Source organism: Dermacentor andersoni, chromosome 2 (assembly GCF_023375885.2).
Source record: "Dermacentor andersoni chromosome 2, qqDerAnde1_hic_scaffold, whole genome shotgun sequence".
NCBI classification, from domain to species: domain Eukaryota; kingdom Metazoa; phylum Arthropoda; class Arachnida; order Ixodida; family Ixodidae; genus Dermacentor; species Dermacentor andersoni.
In genome coordinates, this window is record NC_092815.1 from 226,724,697 (window position 1) to 226,748,458 (window position 23,762).

Consider the following 23,762-nt stretch of genomic DNA (forward strand, 5'->3'; position numbering starts at 1 on the left):
AGCTATGCAAATGGTGAAGGCAACTGGGGAGGATCAGGTAACAGCAGATTTCTTGAAGGATGGTGGGCAGATTGTTCTAGAAAAACTGGCCACCCTGTATACGCAATGCCTCATGACTTCGAGCGTACCGGAATCTTGGAAGAACGCTAACATAATCCTAATCTATAAGAAAGGGGACGCCAAAGACTTGAAAAACTACAGACCGATCAGCTTACTGCCCGTTGCCTGCAAAATATTTACTAAGGCAATTGCAAATAGAATGAAGAACTCCTTATACTTCCGTGAACCAAAGGACCAGGCAGGATTCTGTAAAGGCTATTCAACAATAAGACATATTCACCCTATCAATCAGGTGATAGAGAAATGTGCGGAATATAAGCAACCCTTATATATAGCTTTCATTGATTACGAGAAAGCGTTTTTTTCTGTCGAAACCTCAGCAGTCATGGAGGCATTACAGAATCAGGGTGTAGACGAGCCATATGCAAAAATACTGAAAGGTATCTATTGTGACTACACAGCCACCGTAGTCCTCCATAAAGAAAGCAACAAAATCCCAAAAAAGAAAGGCGTCAGGCAGGGAGATACGATCTCTTGAATGCTATTCACAGCGTCGCTACAGGAGGTATTCAGAGACCTGAAGTGGAAATAATTAGGGATAAAAGGTAATGGAGAATACCTTAGTAACTTGCGAGTCGCTGATGATATAACCTTGCTTAGTAACTGAGGAGACCAATTGCAATGCATGCTCACTGACCTGGAGAGGCAGAGCAGAAGGGTGCGTCTAAAAATTAATTTGCAGAAAACTAAAGTAATGTTTAACAGTCTCGGAAGAGAACAGCAGTTTACGATAGGGGTCGAGGCACTGCAAGTGGTAAAGGAACGCATCTACTTAGGGCAGGTAGTGAGCACGGATCCGTATCATGACACTGAAATAATCAGAAGAATAAGAATGGGCTGGGGTGCGTTTGGCAGGCATTCTCAAATCATGAACAGCAGGTTGCCACTATCCCTCAACAGAAAAGTAGATAATACCTCTGTCTTACCAGTACTCACGTATGGGGCAGAAACCTGGAGGCTTACGAAAAGGGTTCTGCTTAAATTGAGGAAGACGCAACGTGCTATGGAAAGAAGAATGATGTGTGTAACGCTAAATGATAAGAAAATAGAAGATTGGATCAGGGAACATACGCGAGTTAATGACATCTTATTTGAAATCAAGAAAAAGAAATGGGCATGGGAGGACATGTAATGAGGAGGGAAGATAACCGATGGTCATTAAGGGTTACGGACTGGATTCCAAGGGAAGGGAAGCGTAGCAGGGGCGTAACCAGGCTTATGATGATGATGATGATATCTGGTAAAAGAAACCTCTGACGTAGGGGTGCGGAATGACCCAGACTATTTTCATCGTTCGACGTTGATAAAATTGTCATGGCCACGCACACGGCGTGCTGACATATCAACAGTTCTTATTTTCGAAATTATTTGTGACACGTCCGGGCGCATATTTTCTTCCGTGCCTTGCATCATTTGTCAAAAAGTTGTGCCACAACAAATCTTAGCTTATTCATCTTAGGATCAGTTCACCGAAGACCATTTTAAAAGCCAAATCCTTCGGAATTTTGGCAGCAAGAAATTAAGGACCTATGCACTACCAAGCCTTTCTGTAGTATGAGCAAAGGCGCCTTTGACATAATATGGAAGTAGTACACCACCATCGGTCCTAACTGAGCCTGGACCCCACGCCTGTGTTTTAAAAAAAGTAAAAGGTAAATATTCACATACAAAGCGTATGTTCTTTCAATTTCTCTTGGCGGCGTCGAAGTTCAAATGAAGCTGATGAAAAGGCGTCGTTCGAGAAAAAAACACTCCGTTAGCTCGCTTGAGCACACCACCTCCACCGTTGACACCGCAGTCGAAGTGATCGCAGGGGAGAGAGCTTCGAAAAAGCAGTGCAACGTGGATACCGGCAGCTATTGGAGTGACTTATTTATGAACCTCTCCTGTCATAAACGCAACAGCCAAATGCTTCAGGCGCGCAGTGCTCATCAAAGGGGTAAACGTAGGGAGCGTCTGCTAGCTGTACCCGGCCGAGCAGCCGCCACCGTCGGTGATCGGGCGGAGCCGAAAGAAGGAGCACCGGCATAGGAGGAGGAGAGAGGAGAGGTCGTTACATTTAGGGGTTTTAGTTCGGGCGGTGTCCGGCCGCCCTCTGCAGTGTTTCCGTTTGTTCGCTCTCGTTCGCAATGCTTGTATACATATGACGGGCCTCTGAAATATATATTTTACGATGTCTTCATTCGCGAAAATGTAATCAAACAGCTTATTTCCTAAACGACAATACCGTTCTCAAAGGCAACACTATAGTGCCACCCGAGGGAGGTCAGACCAGCCCATTAGGGCTTTTTCATGCACGGGTTGATAACCGCAGAAACATAGCATATAAGAATCCAGTTATGATACCATACCTGCAGCGGTGCAACAAGGATGTCACAAACGCTGGCTATATATTACTTATACAACAGCTACCTTGATTTAAATCCGCTAAAACAGGCTTGCTCACCACGAGTACTTCATGGTTTAATACCGAATTTTTGCATTTCACAAAAACGCTCGGCAGTAACAAGATGACTTAGCTAACACTGCAGTTTAGATTCTACTAGCACCACTTGCTTCTTTAACTGTTTCTCAAAATTAGGCGGTTCTTCACGTGTTTAAGTGGCGGTTATTCTAAGTAAAGCTAATTCAGGCTTACAGCTGTTTGCAGAATAGGGAAAAGAATTTCAACATATATTCCTTTTTCCGTGCTATACGCTCAACTCACTTGAGCAATATACTGGGGTTTGTTAGTTGAGGATATACATGACAAATCTGTTTGGCGAGGTGACACAGGCTGCTCGGCCAAATTTTTTTAGTGAAATATGCTTTTTGGACCGAGTGGCTGCAGCCAGCAGAAAGAAGCCGAAGCGTCATTCATTAGTAGTATGGGGCATATTGAAGATACAATAATTCCCCGGTGGAGGGTGAAAAATCAAGTGAAATATATAACGCTAGTGGTGTCTTCCCTATGATGGTTTGCGAGGTTCTCTTTTATGCACTGGCGAAGCGAATAGTTCTCCGTTTGTATAATTAAACAACGCAGGATCGAGACATGATGAGGCAGAATGTGTTTGAATTTCCGAAGTATGGGAATGGGAAGACAGATTGACCATGTTCAGCGGCATCACCAACCATTACAAGATGCGAAGATGCACTTATCCTCCACGCCATTCACCACTCACTAGATCGCAAGCTGTGCAGTGGCGACAACTACAAACCAAATGATACAAGAGCCCGATATTAATGCGTCCTATTTATCCAGAAATATACACAACAGATAGGTGCAAAGTGTGTGACACCAGAGCCACGCTGCAAGACATGCAGTGGGAATGCCAGGAACTAATACAGGACAATGCGAGCGCAGTCTCCATCGACAGCGTCCGCGCGCGATGGCAGGCCGCACTGCTCAGCTCAAACCTAGAAGACCAACTCTAGCAGTCCAGCGGGCCATTGGAAGCCGCCGAGAGGCAAGAACTCTTGGCCGTTACTTCCGCGGGTGCCCCAGTCCACTAACTCGCCGGACGCGAATCGTTCTGATTCGAAATAAAGTTTTCTGACTCACTCACTCCATTTCAAGGCAGCCTAAGCTGCGCTGTAGTCAGTCCAGTATGCTATAGACATTATAATTGGCGCTGTAAAGAGCTACTTTATCGTTTCAATTCGAAGTTGCAGGGAACTGCTGGGTTTTGCGAACAATGCGCACCTCGCCATTACGACAGTCGGTTGCTATCGTTGCGTAAGGGGAGCGCCATATTGTCGATAAGGGCTATTGAGTGCCACCATAACACATTTCAACGCTCTCGATCTTAACCACAAAACATTTCTTTCAGGTGACTGCTGCTACAGTATTGGTGAATCAACTATGTAAATACTCTACATGACGCGCCGTCATGTTAGCAGCCATGAGCAAATCGTTTTAGGGGGGCCTGTTTCAGAGAACGGTGACAGTAGCAGCAAACCTTTTCATATGGAATGCGCGCCTAACTCTTTCTTTTACAGGTTAATAAAGTGGCCGTATTTGACTAGAACAACTCACCAGAGTAATAAGAATTATGATGACAGCTTCGCTGGTCAGTGTTTTTCTAAGACGGATAACATATTGACACCAAATACCAAGATTTGTCTTCTATGTAAAATGCAATGTCTCTCACAGGTAAATACTAAGGGAATGTTAAGTGTATAGCAAAGCATGATACACAACTTGCATGTTGAATTTGAAGGCATTCCTTTTACTCAATATTTATGGACAAGCACGGCGCATATATGCATTGCAAATCCAGTAGACCCCTTCAACGCAACATAGCTTGCGAGATCCAAGCCGCATATTTTCTCGACTGACGCGATTTTGAAGGAGGAACTGTGGTTCAGGCAAGGCAGCACAAAGAAGCCGACATATCCATCAATAAGTACAGTTCTAGTCACCCATACCCCAAGCATACACGAAGGGAACGAGCTAGCCGGAGCGAGCAGCCATGGAGTTTCTCACTATGACACCTAGAGGGAAATAGGGCATTTTTCTATTATAGTCGGGCAAAATATTGTCAGCTCCAACCTCGAGGATCACCTTCGGTTGGTCACAATCGCGTGGCCAAGAGGCGACCCGAACTCATAGCATTGAAATAAGGATGCCTTTCGTAAGCTTTATTTATGAAATAAACATGCAATTTCACTTCCGCTCTTTATCTTTAAATTTATTCAAATGCAGCTCGACGCTGAGTTAGCAAATGCTGCCGCTTGGAGGCGCACTGGACTCTGGAGAAAACTTGAAGCCTTCTCGCATTGTCCTCATGCGAAGTAGCGGCAGTTGTGACTGCAATTCGCCTTTGAGAGGGAACAAACAGAACGACCTCTTGGCCCATTCCAAAAGAGGTTATTTAGGTTAATAGTTCTGATTGCCAGCCTGAGCATCGAGCACTTTCCACCGGATTTCTACGCTATAGGTATCCGGTGCGTGTTAAAACATGCAAGTCAAATCTTCGAGAACTTCAGAGCGTGCAGGCGCAGGCACTACGTGTTTGCCTAGGCCTCCCACGGACAGTCTCAACAGCAGGAACCATTATAATGGCTCAAGACCATCCGATCACGACTTACATTAGCGCCGAAGCGCTTACGGCCCATGTTCGTCATGTTTCATGGATGCAATCAAGCTAGCTCTCTTGCCTGCCTGCAAGAACGACGACCACAGGCGTTCTTCTCCAACAAGGTCAGCATCCATCGTGCCTCTTATACCATCGGGCTTCACACCCTCAGCACGTTCAACCTCAGCTTTGTGGTGTTTAAAATAACCTCAAGTGCATCTTACGATTCAAGGGATATGAAAGAAGACTGACCTGCATACCTAGGCCTTGAAGCAAGCAGCTCTGGATTATTTGTACACTTTCTACTTTGACCGAGTCCACATGTATACGGATGGCTCTTCCACTCAGAGCAGCTCAACCGGCGCAGTGGTTATACCATCACGATAACTAAGCATCCGATACAATATTTCTCACTTGACATCATCGACCGGTTCGGAGCTTGTTGCCCTCTAAGGTGCCGTTGATTATATTAATAACCAACGGGCTAATCGGTGGGCAATATCCTGCGATTCGAAGGCGGCCTTACAATGTCTTCTGTCATCTTTTCGTCGCGGGTCCTGTGAACAACTCGTGTCGGAGATACGAGAAATGCACCATCATATGATCGCGAAAGGACACGACGTCGTGTTTCAGTGGCTGCCTGGCCATTGCGGCATGTCCGGCAACGACCTCGCTGAAGAAGCTGCTAGGAAAGCACACGAAGGAGCAACCGTTGTTTCTATACCTTTATCGCGGACTGACGCAGCCCGACACTTAAGCAAGCTAGCGCACCGTATGTCATTGGAGAAGTGGCACACACCTGAATTCACTCAACATCGATTGCATTCCCTCGATCCATCTGTGCAATTGCGGCTGTTACCAGGGCTTAAGCGTACTGAGGAAACAACGTTGAGCCGCTTACGCTTGGGCGCCGCATTCACCAATGCATATACAGTTTTGATTAAAATGACTGATAGCGCCGAGGGCAATGCCTGCGGTGTCGAGCAAGGCATAGAACATCTACTGTGCTACTGCCCATTTTTTGATAATTAAAGGCATGACCTCTGCACAGCTCTCAGTCAGCTAGATAGAAAGTCGTTCCCCTTGAATAAGATCTTGGGACTATGGCCTCGCTTGTCGCAGCTACAAAAGGCCACAAAAGCACTGCTGCGGTATTTGAAAGCTACCGGAGTGAGTCAGCATCTGTTATCCGGACTGAGTGACCTAATGATATCCCCAGTGGACTTTCTCTTCTTCTTTTAATGTTTCCGTCCCCCTTTCCCTTACCCCGGTTTAGGGTAGCCACCGGGCTCAGTCCTGGTTAACCTCCGTACCTTTCATTTATAATTTGCTCTCTCTGATTACGGCGCCGGTATTTATCCAGGCGGTATTAGTATCAAAAAGAGTGGAACTGCGTAAGGGGGATTCGCTGGCAGTATTCGTGCAATAGGAAAACGTGTACATAAGTTTCTGTGAAAGCCGGCACGAATGTGTGTGTTGCTAAATTCCGAGGGTGGCTTTGTACCATACTTACTTGCTTGTACCATCTCGTAATCAATGAAAGCTATATATAAGGGTTGGTTATATTCCGCACATTTCTCTATCACCTGATTGATAGTGTGGATATGGATTATTGTTGAGTAGCCTTTACGGAATCCTGCCTGGTCCTTTGCTTGACAGAAGTCTAAGGTGTTCCTGATTCTATTTGCGATTACCTTAGTAAATAATTTGTAGGCAACTGACAGTAAGCTGATCGGTCTATAATTTTTCAAGTATTTGGCGTCCCCTTTCTTATGGATTAGGATTATGTTAGCGTTCTTCCAAGATTCCGGTACGCTCGAGGTCATGTGGCATTGCGTATACAGGGTGGCGAGTTTCTCTAGAACAATCTGCCCACCATGCATCCTTCAACAAATCTGCTATGGTGGCTAGCGGAAGGGAAAGCGCGCGACGATAAGCTGGTTCTTCATTTTATGACGCCAACTTCAACGCTCGTTCCAATGGACGACCCTGACTACGACACATTGGCTCGCGATGCTGCGCTCGACTTCGACGATTTAAGCACTTATGAACCTGACCTGCTGCTGGGGGCTCGCGCTGCCAGCGTCGTTGCGTACTACTACGACGGCAACTGTATGTCATGGCTGTACATATGCGCACATTAGTAGCTTTTCCTTCATGAAAACCAAATGCCGCGCTCACCGCCCCGTCTTCCACCTGCAGTTGTTCTTTCGCTTCGGAAAATGCAGGCAAGACCGACGGAACAGCGCTACGGAAAAGGTTTGCTTTGAAAGCGGTCGACGCGACTTCTGTAAGTCGCCGTTGAACTCGTAATCCTCTGGACGAAAGGGCAGCGCGCACACTATGCGATTTTTTGGCTCTTTGTCAACGCGCTGTGGCAGAGGTACAGCACTTAACCACTTCGAACGGAGAGGTTCACTCGTTGGCAAGCAGTGATAAGTAACGTTAAATTCGCCGCTGCAGCTGCCCTTGGCCTAGTTCCGCGGACCATTCGCATCCCACATCACATGGACGTGGCATTCTTGCTGCTTGTTCCAAATGCAACTTTAGCGAACCAGCAGAACTAGGGCAGCACGACGCGATAACGAAACAACTGAAACTCCAAAGCGCGCGCGGCGCAGAGTCGAGCGAAAACGAAACCTTTCGACCCCCCATACTACTGAAGGGTAACGTCAAAATGCTATTTTTTCTTAGAATCGAATAGAAGTAGACAAGTAGCATTTTTTTCCGTCTTATAATCTAATGAAATGATCTTTTTAATACGAGTAGTTCAGTACTAGTGACATAAATTATGATGAGGAGTGCCTTCGTCATCGGGCTAGTACCGGAATGTCGCTGGGGGGTCTCAAATCGTGTCGTGCATTTACCTCAATTTCTCCGTTACTAAAGCTCTGTTCGCAATAATATTGTTACGGGAAGGAAGAAGCGTGCGTCTATCTACAGATGGCTTTTAATGACCGGGCCAACAAGCGTAGAGCAGCGATAAAAAATACCCTCTTCCTCGTCGTCTCTCAGGCCACCATCATAGTCCTTTCTTCACACATTACCGACTTCACACATCACCCCCGTCGGAAAAAGCACCTTATTGGTGCGGCTCATCGGTCCGAGATAGGTAAGGTTTGAGACGGCTGACGTGGATGTGAGAGAGAGGTGAAGACACCGTGACATCCAGCGGAGACACTTCATATGTAACAGGGGTCACCTGGTGAAGGATGCGGTAAGGGCCATTGTATCGCGAGAGGAATTTCTCCGAAAGACCAACACGCCGAATTGGATACCAAATTAGCACAAGAGCACCTGGTTCGTAATAAACGTCGTGATGGCGCTGGTCGTAACGGCACTTCTGGCGTGTCACTGTAGCAGAAAGACGAATGCGGGCAATCTGGCGTGCTTGGGTCGCTGTGTCTATAACATCACGAGTGTACTCTGTCGGCGAGTCGAGCGTAGTCGAGAGGAGTGTCTCGAAAGGCAAAGTCGGCTCACGGCCGAAGAGGAGATAGAAGGGGACGCGAGGAATTGTAGGCGAACGTGACAAATGGTAGAGCAATGTCCCGGTCGCGATGATCATACATTGCTAGCATGTCAGTTAATGTGCGGTTCAGGCGTTCGGTAAGACCGTTAGTTTGAGGATGGTAAGCGGTAGTAAGTTTGTATTTAGTAGCACATGATCGAAGTAGGTCGTCTATGACTTTGGAAAGAAAGTATCTGCCGCGATCGGTGAGAAGTTGACGAGGTGCACAGTGGTGCAAGATAACGTCGTGAAGCAAGAAATCAGCGACGTCTGTAGCGCAGCTGGTCGGTAGGACTCTAGTAATGGCATAGCGAATTGTATACTCCGTAGCGACGGCAATCCACCTATTTGCGTCATTTGATATAGGGAATGGTCCGAAGAGATCAACGCCAACGCGAAGAAAAGGGTCAGCCGGTATATCCAAAGGCTGCAGCAGTCCGGCAGGAGGCACAGCTGGTCTTTTCCGGCGTTGATACGACTCACACGCGGCAACATAGCGCCGGACGTAGCGGTTGAGACGGGGCCAGAAAAACCGTCACCGAATTCGGTCATAGGTCCGCGTGACGCCAAGGTGTACGTCCAGCGGTGGAACGTCGTGCAGTTGCTGCAGTACAATCTGTCGCAGATGAGACGGAATAACGGTTAGGAGCTCGGGCCCGTCGGGGTGCATGTTGCGGCGATACAGGATGCCATATTGTAGTACGAACATGTGAAGGGATGGGTCACACGGATCAGAGAGCAGGCGTTCGATAATGGGGCGTAACGACTCATCGCGTCGTTGTTCAGCGCCAATGTCTTGCAAGGCAGAGAGCGAAAGAACGCAGATCGGTGCGACATCCACTAAGCCGTCCGGTACATCGACGGGATGACGAGACAGGCAGTCGGCGTCCTGATGCAGACGACCCGACTTGTAGACCACAGTGTATGTGTATTCCTGCAGCCGTAGGGCCCGGCGACCGAGGCGTCCGGTGGGATCCTTGAGGGAGGAAAGCCAACAAAGGGCGTGGTGGTCGGTTGCAACTGTAAATGGCCGAATGTAGGGTCGGAACTTGCCCACCGCCCAAATGAGGGCGAGACACTCGCGCTCAGTAATCGAGTAATTGCGCTCTGCGGGAGCTAGGAGGCGGCTGGCGTAGGTGATGACGCGGTCGTGCCCACATTGGCGTTGAGCTAAAACTGCGCCGATGCCGTAGCCACTGGCATCAGTGCGGATTTCTGTCGGAGCGGAGGCGTCAAAATGGGCGAGAACAGGAGGTGTGGTGAGCAGCGTGATGAGCTGCGAGAAAGCAGACGCTTGTTCAGAGCCCCAACAGAAAGGAACGTCTTTCTTCACGAGGTCAGTCAGGGGACGTGCAACATGGGTGAAATTTTGCACAAACCTGCGGAAGTACGAGCAAAGGCCAATAATGCTGCGAACATCTTTGGCACAAGTTGGTACGGGGAAATTCTGCACAGCATGAACTTTAGCGGGGTCGGGGCGAATGCCTGACGAATCGACGAGGTGTCCGAGCATGGTTATTTGGCGGTGACCGAAGTGGCACTTGGATGAGTTGAGCTGCAAGCCAGCAGTGCGAAAAACAGAAACAGATGAAAGTCTTTCAAGATGAGTCGCAAAAGTTGAAGAGAATACGATGACGTTATCCAAGTAGCACAAACAGATGGACCATTTCAAACCACGCAAGAGTATGTCCATCATCCGTTCAAAGGTAGCCGGGGCATTGCACAAGCCAAAAGGCATTACCCGGAACTGATATACGCCGTCTGGTGTGACGAATGCGGTCTTTTCACGGTCCATTTCATCCACGGCAATTTGCCAATATACAGAGCGAAGGTCTATAGATGAAATCCAGAGCATCGTCAATGCGGGGAAGTGGATATACATCTTTCTTGGTGATCGTGTTTAGATGACGAGAGTCAGCGCAGAATCACCAGCTGTTATCTTTCTTTTTGACGAGAACAGGGGACGCCCACGGGCTGGAAGAGTGTTCAATAATCCCTTTGGCAAGCATCTTGTCAACCTCGCTCTGGATAACTTGTCGCTCAGAAGGCGACACGCGGTATCGGCGTCGGCGAACAGGTGCCACATCGCCGGTATTTATACGATGCTTCACGACCGTAGTTTGACACAAAGGGCGATCGTTCAGGTCGAAAATGTCGGAGTAGGACTCGAGGAGGCCACGGAGCTCCGCAGCTTGTTGGGTTGAGAGGTCCGGTGCAATCATCTTTGTAAAGTCGTCGGTCGGGGCTGATGTAGGAGGCGCAGAATGAGCACTGGTCGAAGACGACGCAACAGATAGACCAGAAATGTGGCACTCGTGCGTCGGTGACAATGTGGCAAGAGACATGCCTCGAGGAAGTACTTGTGGGCACTGTCCGAAATTTAGGATGGGAAGACATGTCTGATTGTCCGCAACAGAAACGATGGTGTGCGGAAAGGAGACATTGTGAGGAAACAGGTCTGAAGTCGCGAGAGTAAGGACGTAGTCTCCGTGAGATACAGGTGGGCAGGCTAAGACAGGGATGCAGGTTGCTGCAAAAGATGGCAGGCGTATAAAATCCGCGGAACAAAGCTGAGTTGGAGCTTGAGCAGGACGGTCAACGGGAACAGGTAGGGGTAGGTCAAGTTGTACAACGCCAGCGGAACAGTCAATCAGAGCAGAATAGGCGGCCAGAAAGTCGAGTCCGAGGATCACATTGCGAGGGCAACGTTCGAGCACACTAAACAAAACGGACGTGTGGCGAGCAGCGACACTGACACGAGCAGTACACATTCCAAGCACAACCGGAGTTCCACCGTCGGCGACCTGGAGTAGTCGAGTCGGAGCAGGAGTCAGTACTTTCTTCAAGCGCGTTCGAAGCTCCGCACTCATGATGGAAATTTGGGCTCCAGTGTCGAGTGCTGTAACGGGCAAACCATCCACGTCCACGTCCAGAAGGTTTCGATTAGTAGGCAGGGTCAACAGAGGAATTTCAGGCCGGGGCTCTAGAGCAGCGTCACCTCCAGGAGCTGCGCCAGTTAGTTTCCCGTCGGAGAGCGGCGATGCTTGGGCTAATGGGAGCGGTGACTATTATATGTGGTGATGGCGAGCGGCTGGTCACGGTGGCTCGAATGTTGTCAGGAGCGTCTTCAACCTCGGTGGAGAGTGATGGCGGGCGAGGATTCAGTGGGGAGCGGCGGTAGGCGGGAAAGCTTGGTCGAGAGTGGGCTGGCCAGGAACTTCGACAGTGGCGAGAGATGTGACCCACACGTCCACAGTAAAAGCAGATGGGTCTATCGTCATGTGTGCGCCATTCCGCCGGGTTGCGATAGCCCGGATATGGACCGTACGTATTGGCTCCGGTGAACAGGGGCAGCGGCAGCAGACGAAGCAGTCAGGACGGCTGGCGGAGCAGATGGACGGAAGAGCCACACTGGCAAGTTCTTAGCGAATTACCGACTGAATGAGACACACAAGCGGCCTGGAATCGTCAAAGCTCTGCGTCACTGGCGTGGCAGGAGACGCTGCTTCGATTTCTCGCCGAACGATACGTACGACGTTCTCGCAGGAGGTGGGCTCACGCGGTGGACAAATGTCTTCGCACGTCGATGAAGCTGCCGTATTAGGTAGCCGTGTAAACTGTTGAACTATGCGGCGACTCTTCGCGTCTTCAAAGCGGCGACATTCGTTAATGGTCTAATTGACCGTTGTTACGTTCTTGTAAACAAGCAGGTTAAACGCGTCGTCCGCGATGCCTCTTAAAACGTGGCTGACCTTGTCTGCCTCTGCCATATCGTTATCCACTTTGCAGCAAAGGGCGAGGACGTCCTGGATGTACGCAACGTAAGATTCAGTGGACGTCTGTACACGGGTCCCAAGGTCCTTCTTCGCAGCACGTTGGCGGCCGACGGGCTTGCCGAACAAATCTCTAAGCTTCTGCTTGCACTGGTCCCAACTCGTAATCTCTTCTTCGTGTGTTTCGAACCAGACCCGTGCCGTTTTCTTGAGGTAGAATATTATATTGACCAGCATAAGCGTGTTATCCGACCTGTTGTGTGCGCTGACCCGTTTGTAATTCTGCAACCAGTCATCAACGTCAACGTTGTCGATCCCGGAAAACATGCCAGGGTCGCGAGGCTGGGCCAGGATGACCGTCGGTGGCGACGACGGGGCCGTGATTGAACTCTCTCCTTCGGATGACATGGTGGCCAGGTTACGTCCGCTACGGAGCTCCGTCTTGCGCAAGTGATTACCCCGCACGTCCACCAATGATGTTACGGGAAGGAAGAAGCGTGCGTCTATTTGCAGATGGCTTTTAATGGCCGGGCCAACAAGCGTAGAGCAGCGATAAAATAACTACCCTCTTCCTCGTCGTCTCTCAGGCCACCATCATAGTCCTCTTCTTCACACATTACCGACTGTGACAATATTGACGCCTTAGACGTTCTAGAGCATTGCTTTATCACTTTAACTTTACTTCTTAGTAACCTTTAGTGTCCCTTTAATAATTGACGACTTCCAGTAATCTGGAGGAAGAAGAAGACGCCGGAGTGTGCGGACGTATTCAATTCGGCTCTTGTTTCTACAAATGTTTTCGCGGCGATTTTTCACGATTTCAAGGAAATACTTGTGCAAGACGGCTTTGTGAAGTTGCACGGACCCTGTGGACACTTTCCTGGACACTGTGAGTGTTTATCTCTACCGTCTACAGCGGTTTTGCCATCGTCACCCAACCGCCGCCTCGCTAGCCCTAACGAGGTGAGCTTCTAATCCGACGTGTCTAGCGCGGCGCCGCTTCTGGCGCGTTGCTCTCTCTTCCACGTCGTCGCCGCCGCTGCATGGGCTAGAATTCTTGTGCTCAGACATGGAATACCAAGTGGCTGGGGAGGACATTGCCGTGGAGGAAATCACCCCGGATCAAGGCTGGCAGACTGCCACGTCTCGCCGCGCCGCAACCAAACGTGAGAGCGTTAACCCTACTCCGCCATATGGCGTGTTGAAACGTGGAGGAACTGCGACCCGCGGCCGCGAAAACGTTAAAAACACCATCATCCGCGCGAGCAGAATGCCGCCATTGCCAAAAGATGACATCCGTATTATTATAAGGCCTCGTGGGGGACTTAACATAGCAAAGGTTGGCCCTGCGGTGGTTGCCGACGCCATTGCCGCCTCGGCTGGCCTCGGTCCGGCACAACAACACTCGGACACGCTTTGCCCCAACAACAAACAGAATATCTTAGTGGCAAGCACTCCGCTCAGAGAAAATGCTAACCGCTATGTGCGAGTAAAGCAAATTTGCATCCAAGGCGTCACCCACGAGGTCAGCGCCTACGAAGCGGCACCACAGTCCACTTGCAAGGGAGTCATCCGCGGGGTCCCTGTGGAAGACGGGCCGACGGACATTGACTCGAAAATCGTCAATGACAGAAATCCACTGGCATTGGCCGCCAAGCGCATAGGCACTACCACAGCAGTAATCGTGGCGTTCGACGGCCATCGAGTGCCCAATTTTGTGCGCTATGGCTCGGTTCTCATGCACTGCACGCTGTACCGCAGGCAGGTTGACATATGTTACGCCTGTGGTCGGCTCGGCCACCGTGCGGACGTGTGCCCAAACCCCGGGGACGTTATTTGCCGAGGCTGTGGTGCCCCAAACCCCACTCGGGAGCACCACTGTGCACCCAAATGTAAGCTATGCGGTGGCCCCCATCTCACCGCCGACAAAGCCTGCAAGGAACGCTACCACATGCCATACGTGGTCCGTCGACGGCGATGGGAGAGAGCACGCTCGACGAGGAACGGCGATGACTGCACTACAATGCCCAAGTCCGCCATCGCTACCACCGAAGACGACTACCAGCAACTCCCTGGAGGTGCCTGGGCCGCTGACAGCAACCGATCCCAGTCTAGATCCAGGGGCCGATCTCGGAGCCACTCCAGGCGGGCATCGACATCCCGGAGCCGACCACGGGCCCGCTCCCGTGGTGCGCCGCGCGGCGCATCTCGGGACCGCTCCATTTCTCGCTCCAAGTCCGGGCCCGGGTCCCGTTCCGGCTCCCGTTCTGGAGCCCACTCCGGGCCCTCTTGTCAACGACTGCCAAGCTCGCCGGCACCACCAACAAGCAACAAGAAACGAGGCACCCTCACCTGGACAGATGTCGTCCGGGGAAGAAGAAACGACACCACATCACAGGTAGGGTCGGGCTCACTCCCAGAGCACGTTACAGACACTAACACATCCGAGATAGCGTTACTCAAACGCGAAAACGCCGCTATGAAAGAGACAATTCTCAAACTTACGGCCGCGATTGCCGAACTACAGAACGGCAGGAGCGCGCGCGCAGCCATTATGCCCGCCGCCGAAAACGCAGCCAAGGCACTAGCCCCGTCACCACCGCCACAACCTGTTAGCGCTGATAGCGCCGACGGCGAGAGCGCGCCCAAGAAACGCGCCGTCGCTCGCGCCCTACCAGAACTGAAACCCGAGTTAGAAGAGATTAAAAGTACGTTGTCGGCAATTAAAGAGAGCCTCCGCTTTCTCGGAGAGAATATGGCCCGCGTACAGTCAACCCTCGCGGCCCACGGTAATCGGTTGGGGACAGTAGAACATTATCTCGAAAACGTCGTAGCCCCCGCCATTGCCGCTGCTAAGCCAGTCTCGCCACAACACCCCACGCCCAATCCACCCACACACGCGGCCCCCTTCCACCCGTCAAGCGCCCGGGCCGACACCCAAAAGCATCAAGATGGCCAGGCGAGATGAAGCGTTCCGCATCTGGCAGTGGAACTGCAGGAGTTTCACTGCGCGGAAAGCCTCCCTGCAGCAATACCTACGCAGCCACGACGCCAAGCCCCACGTAATCCTACTGCAAGAAACTCTAACACACACCGCCACGTTCACCGGTTACCAGTGGTTACCAGGCCTCGCGGGAGGACGTGGTACCGCCACGCTGGTCTCTAAAAAGCTCACCTGCCTCGCGCATGACCTCGGCACGTCGGAGGTGGACAATGTCATGACGGAGATTCTCCCAAGCGACGCGTCCCGACAAAGTGTGTACATACTCAACGTGTACAGCAGCCCCAGACAAACGAGTCACCGTTTCCGACGCCTTTTCCAGAGAGCCATCCGTCTTGCAGGCTCAAACCCGCTCGTGATAGCTGGCGACTTCAACGCTGCGCATCGCACCTGGGGTTACGTATATGACACCCCCAAGGGCACCGCGCTGTGGCAGCATGCGAACGAGCTCGATCTCACCCTAGTGACAGACAAGACGTTCCCTACTCGTATCGGCACATCTACGCACAGAGACACCACTCCAGATCTCTGCTTCGTGAAGAACACAGCCGATGCCCGCTGGTCCAATCTTGCGGAGGATCTTGGCAGCGACCATCTCATACTAGCCGTGCACTTACCCAGCATCGTCAGGAAGCCCAAGTCGTACACGTGGGTTGACTGGGACCTCTTTCGCAAGACCCGCGCCTCACGACTCCCTCCAGACACTGCCCCGAACCTCGAGACGTGGACGGCTCAGCTCAAGGCCGACGTCGTTAAGGCCACGAAAACATTTAGCACGGATATGCCAACCGAGAAGATGGACAGCCGCCTCGCCCATTTGCTCGAAGCCAAACAGTCTCTACTGACACGATGGAAGAGCCAGCGTCTCAACCGCAAGCTCCGCAAACGCATTGCAGAACTGAACCAGACCATAATTGAACATTGCAGCACCCTATCCAAACAGCAATGGGACGAGGTGTGTAACTCCGTCGACGGACAGGTCCGCAACGGGAAGACGTGGAACCTCCTAAAACACCTGCTCGACGACACCAACACCCGCACGAACCAGCGCCACTCGCTCACCAAAGTCCTTCACCAGGCCAAAGGCACCGCTTCGCCGGATGACATCGTCAAGACGCTTGTGCATAAGTACCTGCCGATACCCACAGGCCCGCCGACCCTACATCCTGATTACACAGGTACTGACAACAGCCTCCTAGACGCCGAATTTTCCATCGAAGAGATACGCCGGGCTCTCCACGAACTAAACGGCCGTTCCGCCCCGGGCCCCGATGGCATAACCAACAAGCTCCTGCGGAACTTAGACGAGCCCTCGGTCGTGTACCTCACGGGCGCCATCAATGAGGTGTGGAGGCGGGGCGAGTTACCTGATGCCTGGAAACTCGCCCAGACGATCCTCATTCCGAAACCGGGCAAGGCGCCTGGCCTCGATAACCTTCGCCCCATCTCGCTCACGTCGTGCGTGGGTAAGGTGGCCGAGCATGTCGTACTCAACAGAGTCGGCCGGTATCTCGAAGACCAGGACTGTTACACACACCACATGATCGGCTTCCGACCCGGGCTCTCTACTCAGGATACGATGCTTCTCCTGAAACACCAGATCATAGACGCCGGGGCTACTTGGGGCACCCGCGCCATACTCGGACTTGACCTGGAGAAGGCTTTCGATAACATCCAGCACTCGGCAATACTAAAGGCGATCACGATCTTAGGGCTCGGGCGCCGGTTCTACGAGTTCGTCCGCTCCTTCCTAACCCGTCGCAAGGCCGTGCTCCGTGCCGGAGACCTCACGTCGGAAGAAGTCGAGCTCGGACAGCGTGGCACCCCCCAGGGCTCCGTCCTTTCGCCGACGCTGTTCAACCTGGTGATGATTGGGCTCTCCGAACGCCTGTCGAAGATACAAGGCCTCAACCATACGGTATACGCGGACGATATCACCATCTGGTGCTCCGCGGGGTCGGACGGCTTCATCGAATCCGCTCTGCAGGAGGCAATCGAAACTGCCGAATCCTACCTCGACCACACGGGCCTCAAGTGCTCCTCCGCCAAATCGGAGCTGTTGTTGTACAGCCCAAAACGACAAGGCAAAAGGCCTAAGGGATGGAAACCACCGACCGAGCGCAACATCACTATCCGCACCAGAGACGGTCGCCCAATCCCCAGGGTCGATTCCATCCGAGTACTGGGAATGATTATCGAGGCGGGCGGATCAAACATCCAAACGGTCCACAAGCTGACGACAAAGACGGACAACGCAATACGACTTGTACGCAGGGTGGCCAACCGTCACCACGGCCTCAAAGAAGACAATCTGCTGCGTCTCGTACACGCGTTCGTCCTATGCCACTTCACCTACGTCGCAGCAATGCATAAGTGGAAACAATCGGAGCGTGACAAGCTCAATGTACTCATACGAAAGGCAGTGAAGCGGGCCCTTGGGCTCCCGATCACGACGCCGACGTTTCGACTCCTCGAGCTCGGTGTGCACAATACCCTCGAAGAGATCGCTGAGGCTCAAGAGAGAGCGCAGATGATACGTCTGACGATGACGAAGACTGGCCGTCACATCTTGCGCGAACTGGGGTACTTTCCACCGAACACCCAGGATCCCCCGGAGCTTACGCCGGTTCCCCGCGAGCTCCGCGACCTGATCACAATCGCACCCATTCCGCGAAACGTCCATCCGGAACACAATCGAGGCAGGCGCCTAGCCCGGGCCACCGCGTTCCTCAAACGAATAAACGAGAAAGCCGACGACGTCGCTTTCGTGGACGCCGCCGCCTACCGGTGCAACCGAGCCTACGCCGCGGTAGCCGTCTCGTCCTCGCAACGGACTTTAAACGCCGCAACGGTACGCACACGTGATCCCGAGGTGGCGGAGCAAGTGGCCATAGCCCTGGCAATGCTCGACGATAAGCGAACAACAATATTCAGCGACTCGAGACCGGCCATCAAAGCGTTCGAGAGAGGAGTCGTCTCCGTCAAGGCGTTACGCATTCTCCGCGGCGCTGATCCAAGCACCCTCAAACACCACACCGTCGTCTGGTTTCCCGCCCACCTGGGTCGGATCCCGGGCGCCCCGCCCAACCTCAACGAGACAGCCCACGACGCTGCGCGCGCGCTTACCGACCGCGCCGTCACCCCCGGGCAACCACGTCTCGATGAGTTGGAGGCGAACAGGGACGCCCCAGTAACCTACAATGAAATAACCAAACACTTTTACTTGGGACGACGTCTCTTTCCGCCCCCGCACCCCAAACTAAACAGGCCACAGGCGCTTACGCTACGCTTATTACAGACAGATACCTATCCGAACCCCGCCACCTTACACATCATCTACCCGGACGTCTACCCAGACAATGCGTGCCCCTCGTGCGGGGTCACGGCGACACTCGCACACGTGCTCTGGGAGTGCAGAAACGCTCCGCCCGACTCTACCTCCGACAAGTGGGAGAGGACGATACGAAGTCCGCTCCTAGAAGATCAGCAATGGGCCGTCCAGCAGGCTCGCGCAGCGGCCGCCAGGTACTCCCTGTCGGTCCCTGCGTGGGAGACGCCCACTGCGCGCTGACGTGCGTCCTGCAGGACTTCTATTAAAGTTTTTCCAATCCAATTCCAGTAATCTCATAGACTACATCCGAAGCACCAAGATTTCATTACCAGGCCTCGTCACTTTGCCAATTTAAAATTATAATCCCTACTTCAATCGCGAACAACGTGCCTGGTTCTATCACTATAAATCATGATCACTTCATTTCACAACACATTCTGGCCAGTTATCCGTCCCTTTAGGCGTCCTCCAAGATTTCTGTTCGTGCTTACATTCGAGATACATTTCGATAGGTTTTCCTTCAGCAACGATTCGCTGGAAATTGAGTTTCCGGGGCCAACAAAAGTGTTCTATGTGCAAGCATCACGTAGCTGTTGTTGATGTCACGGGCCGACCGTCACGGCCATTTTTTTACGACGGGTTTCCAAAGAGATTACCGTAGTCGAATGTGAAAATGTATTACAGATAAAACTGAAAATAAAAATGGCTCTATCTGGCTACAAATTTGTTTTGCTGTTTTTTGTGCTTGGCTACATTTGGACTAGTTTCTCTAGCTTTGGGCTATGCCGCCTTGTCCGACCTGGCAACACTAGTGCCGACATAGATTGCGGTATATGCTGCTTTTTTAGACCACGCGCATGGATTTGTGCCAAACCTATTGTTAAGCATGCACATAATTGCGGTATAGTTAGGGTGGCTAGAAGGGGTACCCCCTTCTAGCTACCATTGTGTAATTGCGGTAATTGCTTCTAGCCACACCATAATTGCGGTAACTGAGGCACCGATGCGAGCGAGGGCATCCTACAGGGGGACATCTTGCTGTGGGTTAACATGAACGCTCCCACCAAAATGTAACGCGAGTCCAGCACATTGAACGGGCTCCAAGCAGCACACGACGCACCCAAATCTCAGCTGTTCCAAAAACCAACTGTTCCCCTGACCCACTACTGCTTCTTCCTTCAAATTTTGCCATGTACCCACGAGTGGGTGGATTGGCCATGGTACTCAGTGGAAACACAACATGAAGTTCTAGCTTCTTGTTAAATTACTGATCTGTACTATCTGTACTTATTAATTAGCAAATGCAAATTTTCTGTTTCCGTTTCTTGAATAGTGGTTGTGTCATTTATAACGAAGATGCTATATTAAGAAAACCGTGTGATTCAGTGTTAATAATGAGGAAAATGTGCTTAACATGAGTGTCTCCCAGTCGCAATGACATCCTCATGTACTGTCTCACACACTTCCTTTCAGGCTTGGCCAAAGGTACTTGCCCCAAAAGAAAAAATGTTAATCACTGAGAGAGGAAGGCCCATATGCAATAGGGGCTGTTCTAAGTAAGTCTTTCTTTCAGAATGATATTTTCGGCAAAATAAGATGAAATGGTCCAATGATTCTTTAACCTCACATGATGCAAAAAGGTTTGGTGGTGCAAACCGACACCTACTCATGTACAGATTTAGTTGGGGTATTCGAGATCATAATGGAGTAATGGAAACTTCGCACTGCCAAGACGGACAAGACCGGACATTCCAGGGGGAACGGAACACTAAATGTTTGTTATCCGGTGCAGCAAGGAGGGGCTCATTTTTTCTACCTAGGACTTGCTGTCGCCTTCAACATCTTGTTACCGATAGCACAGTAAGGCTAGGTATAAAGAAACCTAGTGGCCCACGAAGCGCTGCCTTTGCCAAGCAGTCTGCCATCTCATTAAAAGCTGGTCCACAATGTCCAAGTATCCACAAAAACCGGATTTCTTTAACATGATGTGAAATAAGAAAGTGTAGTGATCAGGGCAATAGTGAATCATTCGTGCTTTCTAGCAACATAAAAACTGACAGGCAGTCTGCAAGCAATGTTATGCATAACCCATTTTTCTTAATTTTGTATACGGCCAAGCATGTTGCCGCATAAATTGGAGTGGAATCGGGAAGACAGATAGCAAAGCTCCATGATAGTGTTTCAGAGCAAATCCCTATTGCTGATTTCTCATCTTTTTGTGAGGCATCCATGACACATTGTATGGAAAATCTTCCAGATACTCATTCAAGAGTCCAACTAGTGTATGTATGGCTATGAATTTAGCATTCCTTGGAAATACATAATCAAACTTGCAAGTATTAAATGTTCTATCCTTTTGCTTGCCCTTTTCTTCCCCTTCTTTTACTTGCAGTGTTCGTTACCTGTACTTGAAATGAAGGCACAATGCGACATGGCCAGATAGTTAGATTTTATTTGTCAACGGTTTTGGAAGTGGGACTTCCTTCATCAGGACCGTATTGGCTTCAGAGCTTCCTGGATGCAGCGGCGCCACTGCACCTATGAATTACTTCAGGGCACACATTGCAATTTACGAATTGTAGCTGGTGAGTTTGCAAGGCATGTCCACCTAGAACGAATTTTAAGGATTGCACAAGTTTCAAGTTATGCGCCGTGAAGCTTTAAGTAGAAATACACTATAGTTTCACTTATTTTTCAAACCACTGTTTTATTAACCACTGGTCTTTTAACCACTGTTTTTAAACCACTGTTTTTTTAAGCACAAAAGTAACTCGAATGCCCATGCATTTCGTCGCACAGTTTGGGAATTAATATCTCGAAACTGGCATCATCCTGAAAATTTGTTCCAAGTGAATACCTCTTCTGAACTCACTGGGTGCAATTCATGAATTGCAATATGTGCCGCGAAGTAGTTAGTTAGAACCTTATAATTAGTGAATTTGTGATAATTCGTCAATTATGCATTTCAATTTCTCACGCAAGTAACGTCCGCCCCTGAGTAATCCAGCTTACTGACTGGAATTATGCTATCTGCCACAAGGCATTTTTAAAAATTCAGCATAGTCTATACACAGAATTTATTGGGATATGTCCCATATATCCACAATATGTTCGGTATGATAGCTGCAGCAGCCATGGTCCGAAAAGTCTGGCACTGTTCACAAGGAACGCTTCGCTTTAAGTGGAGATGCACATTTAAATTACACAGCTCGCTTGCCTCATCAACACGTGTGCATTCATATTTTTTTTTTAACATGCTCTACATTCAAGAATTTCATTTACTTTTCAACTAAGGCTGTTGATCGCACTAACACCTGTCTGCATGGTGCATTTGAAGTGCATCATTTATATTTCTGTCAGCCAGCCCAAAACAATGCATGATAACTTCGTAATCAGAAAAGCCTGGCTTATATATGCATGCTGCACAATGTGCAGGTAGATTTTCAGGCTATGTAACCTGTTTGGGGCATGGATAATCTGTTTGCTTTATGTAAGATTAAATATAATTATCTTTTTTTCAAGAGACAAAGAACAATATTGATACTTTCACGTGCCTAAAGAGCATAATGAGTGGTCTGAAAAGATATCAGGAATGGTAGATTAAAGGTGCCAAATTTGTTTTGTTTTTTCCACATTGGTAACAAAGCGGACGACATAACAAGAACTGAGTTGCAAGGTGAGCACATGTTCCTGAGCTGTCTTTAGGCCCGGGAGCTGTTATGCCTGCACTGCCAGTTGGTGGTCTCTGCCCACCACGAGATGCAAGGAAGTGGGGACACGACGGCACCATCGGCTTTCTTCTACATTCAGCCATGCCTGCACCTTGAGAGAACACAAGCGGGGCCTGGTGCTGCCAATGCATTTCTGTGCTGCTAACATGTTAACAACGAGAGATTTGATTTCAGTGTAGTCGGGTTTGATTATGAGTGCTGCTCATTATGCTGATGCCAGTTTTAGATGTCGGCAAGTGCCATGTATACTACTGTATTGTGTTTTGGGTGATTCCCTTAAAAACAGCAGTGTTTACATCAAAATGAATGTTGTTCAGTTGAGAGAGCACCTGTCTGTTCTTGGCTTAGTGTCCTTGTGACGCTTCTTTTTCTTTGTTTTCTTCAAAATATATTTTGTAGCTTAGCCAGCTGCTGCAAAAGTGTTGAAAGTTTTACCAAATAAAATTCTTTTTCGTGAAACCACGTCACTCAACTTGAGGTACAGTGCAACAGGGCACGCAAGACGGCAGAGGAGACGAAGGCACAACTTGTCTCCTCCGTCGCACTGCGGACCTTGCTGTGCTATAGTACCGCAAGTTATGCAGCCTCAACTAGCCCCCCAGCCTGTTCTTCTCATGTCAAACAACGTTCAGCATTTCCACCGCCAACCTGCAGCAGTGCTCGGCTGATCATAGCTTGGCTTGTCTTCCAGAGGAGCCCGGCTAGCACTTCATCCTCGGCTGCAGCTGAAGGCCTGCACTGGCAGCAGTTGTTGAAGTAAGCGCCTCCTGCATCGGCCAGCTCTGGTGCCGTGGCACAAAGCACAGTTGTCGCAGCACCTTGTGCCATAGACTTGGTGAATGGCCGCGCGAGCAAGAAGAGAGTCCAATACAACCAACTCTCGCGTGGGAGGCCAGTGAACATCATGTTTCCTGGATGCACGGCATAGGCACGCACGCCTCGTGAACCCCACCGTCGGTCGAGTTCAGCCGCAAACAGCATGTTGCACAGCTTGGTGTCATTGTAGACCAACATGGAATAGAAGCCCCGGCCCGTTGGATTTGACAGGCGGTCTTCGGACAAGTTGGCAGCCGAGAGGAAGCTGAAGCGGTGGCTCTCGGACGACAGCACAACAACACGTGCAGGCACAGAAGCAACTAAGAGTGGTTCCAGCAACATTGTCAAGTAGAAGTGGCCCAGATGATTCACCTGGAGTTGTCAAGCCACATGCAAAGACAAATTTCAAGGCAATGCAG

At 50.4% G+C, this 23,762-nt stretch overlaps 1 protein-coding gene across 2 annotated transcripts in view; it reads right to left on the reverse strand.

Moving 5' to 3' along the window:
- Positions 1-21,230: 21,230 nt before the first annotated feature.
- Wwox (WW domain-containing oxidoreductase) overlaps positions 21,231-23,762 on the reverse strand; it is a 31,691-nt gene continuing 29,159 nt past the window's right edge. For both annotated transcript variants that reach the window (XM_050186800.2, XM_055075752.2), the window contains exon 3: positions 21,231-23,715. In XM_050186800.2, coding sequence (XP_050042757.1) covers positions 23,140-23,715 — 576 coding nt within the window. In that variant the 3' untranslated portion in view covers positions 21,231-23,139. The remainder of the gene's footprint in view (positions 23,716-23,762) is intronic.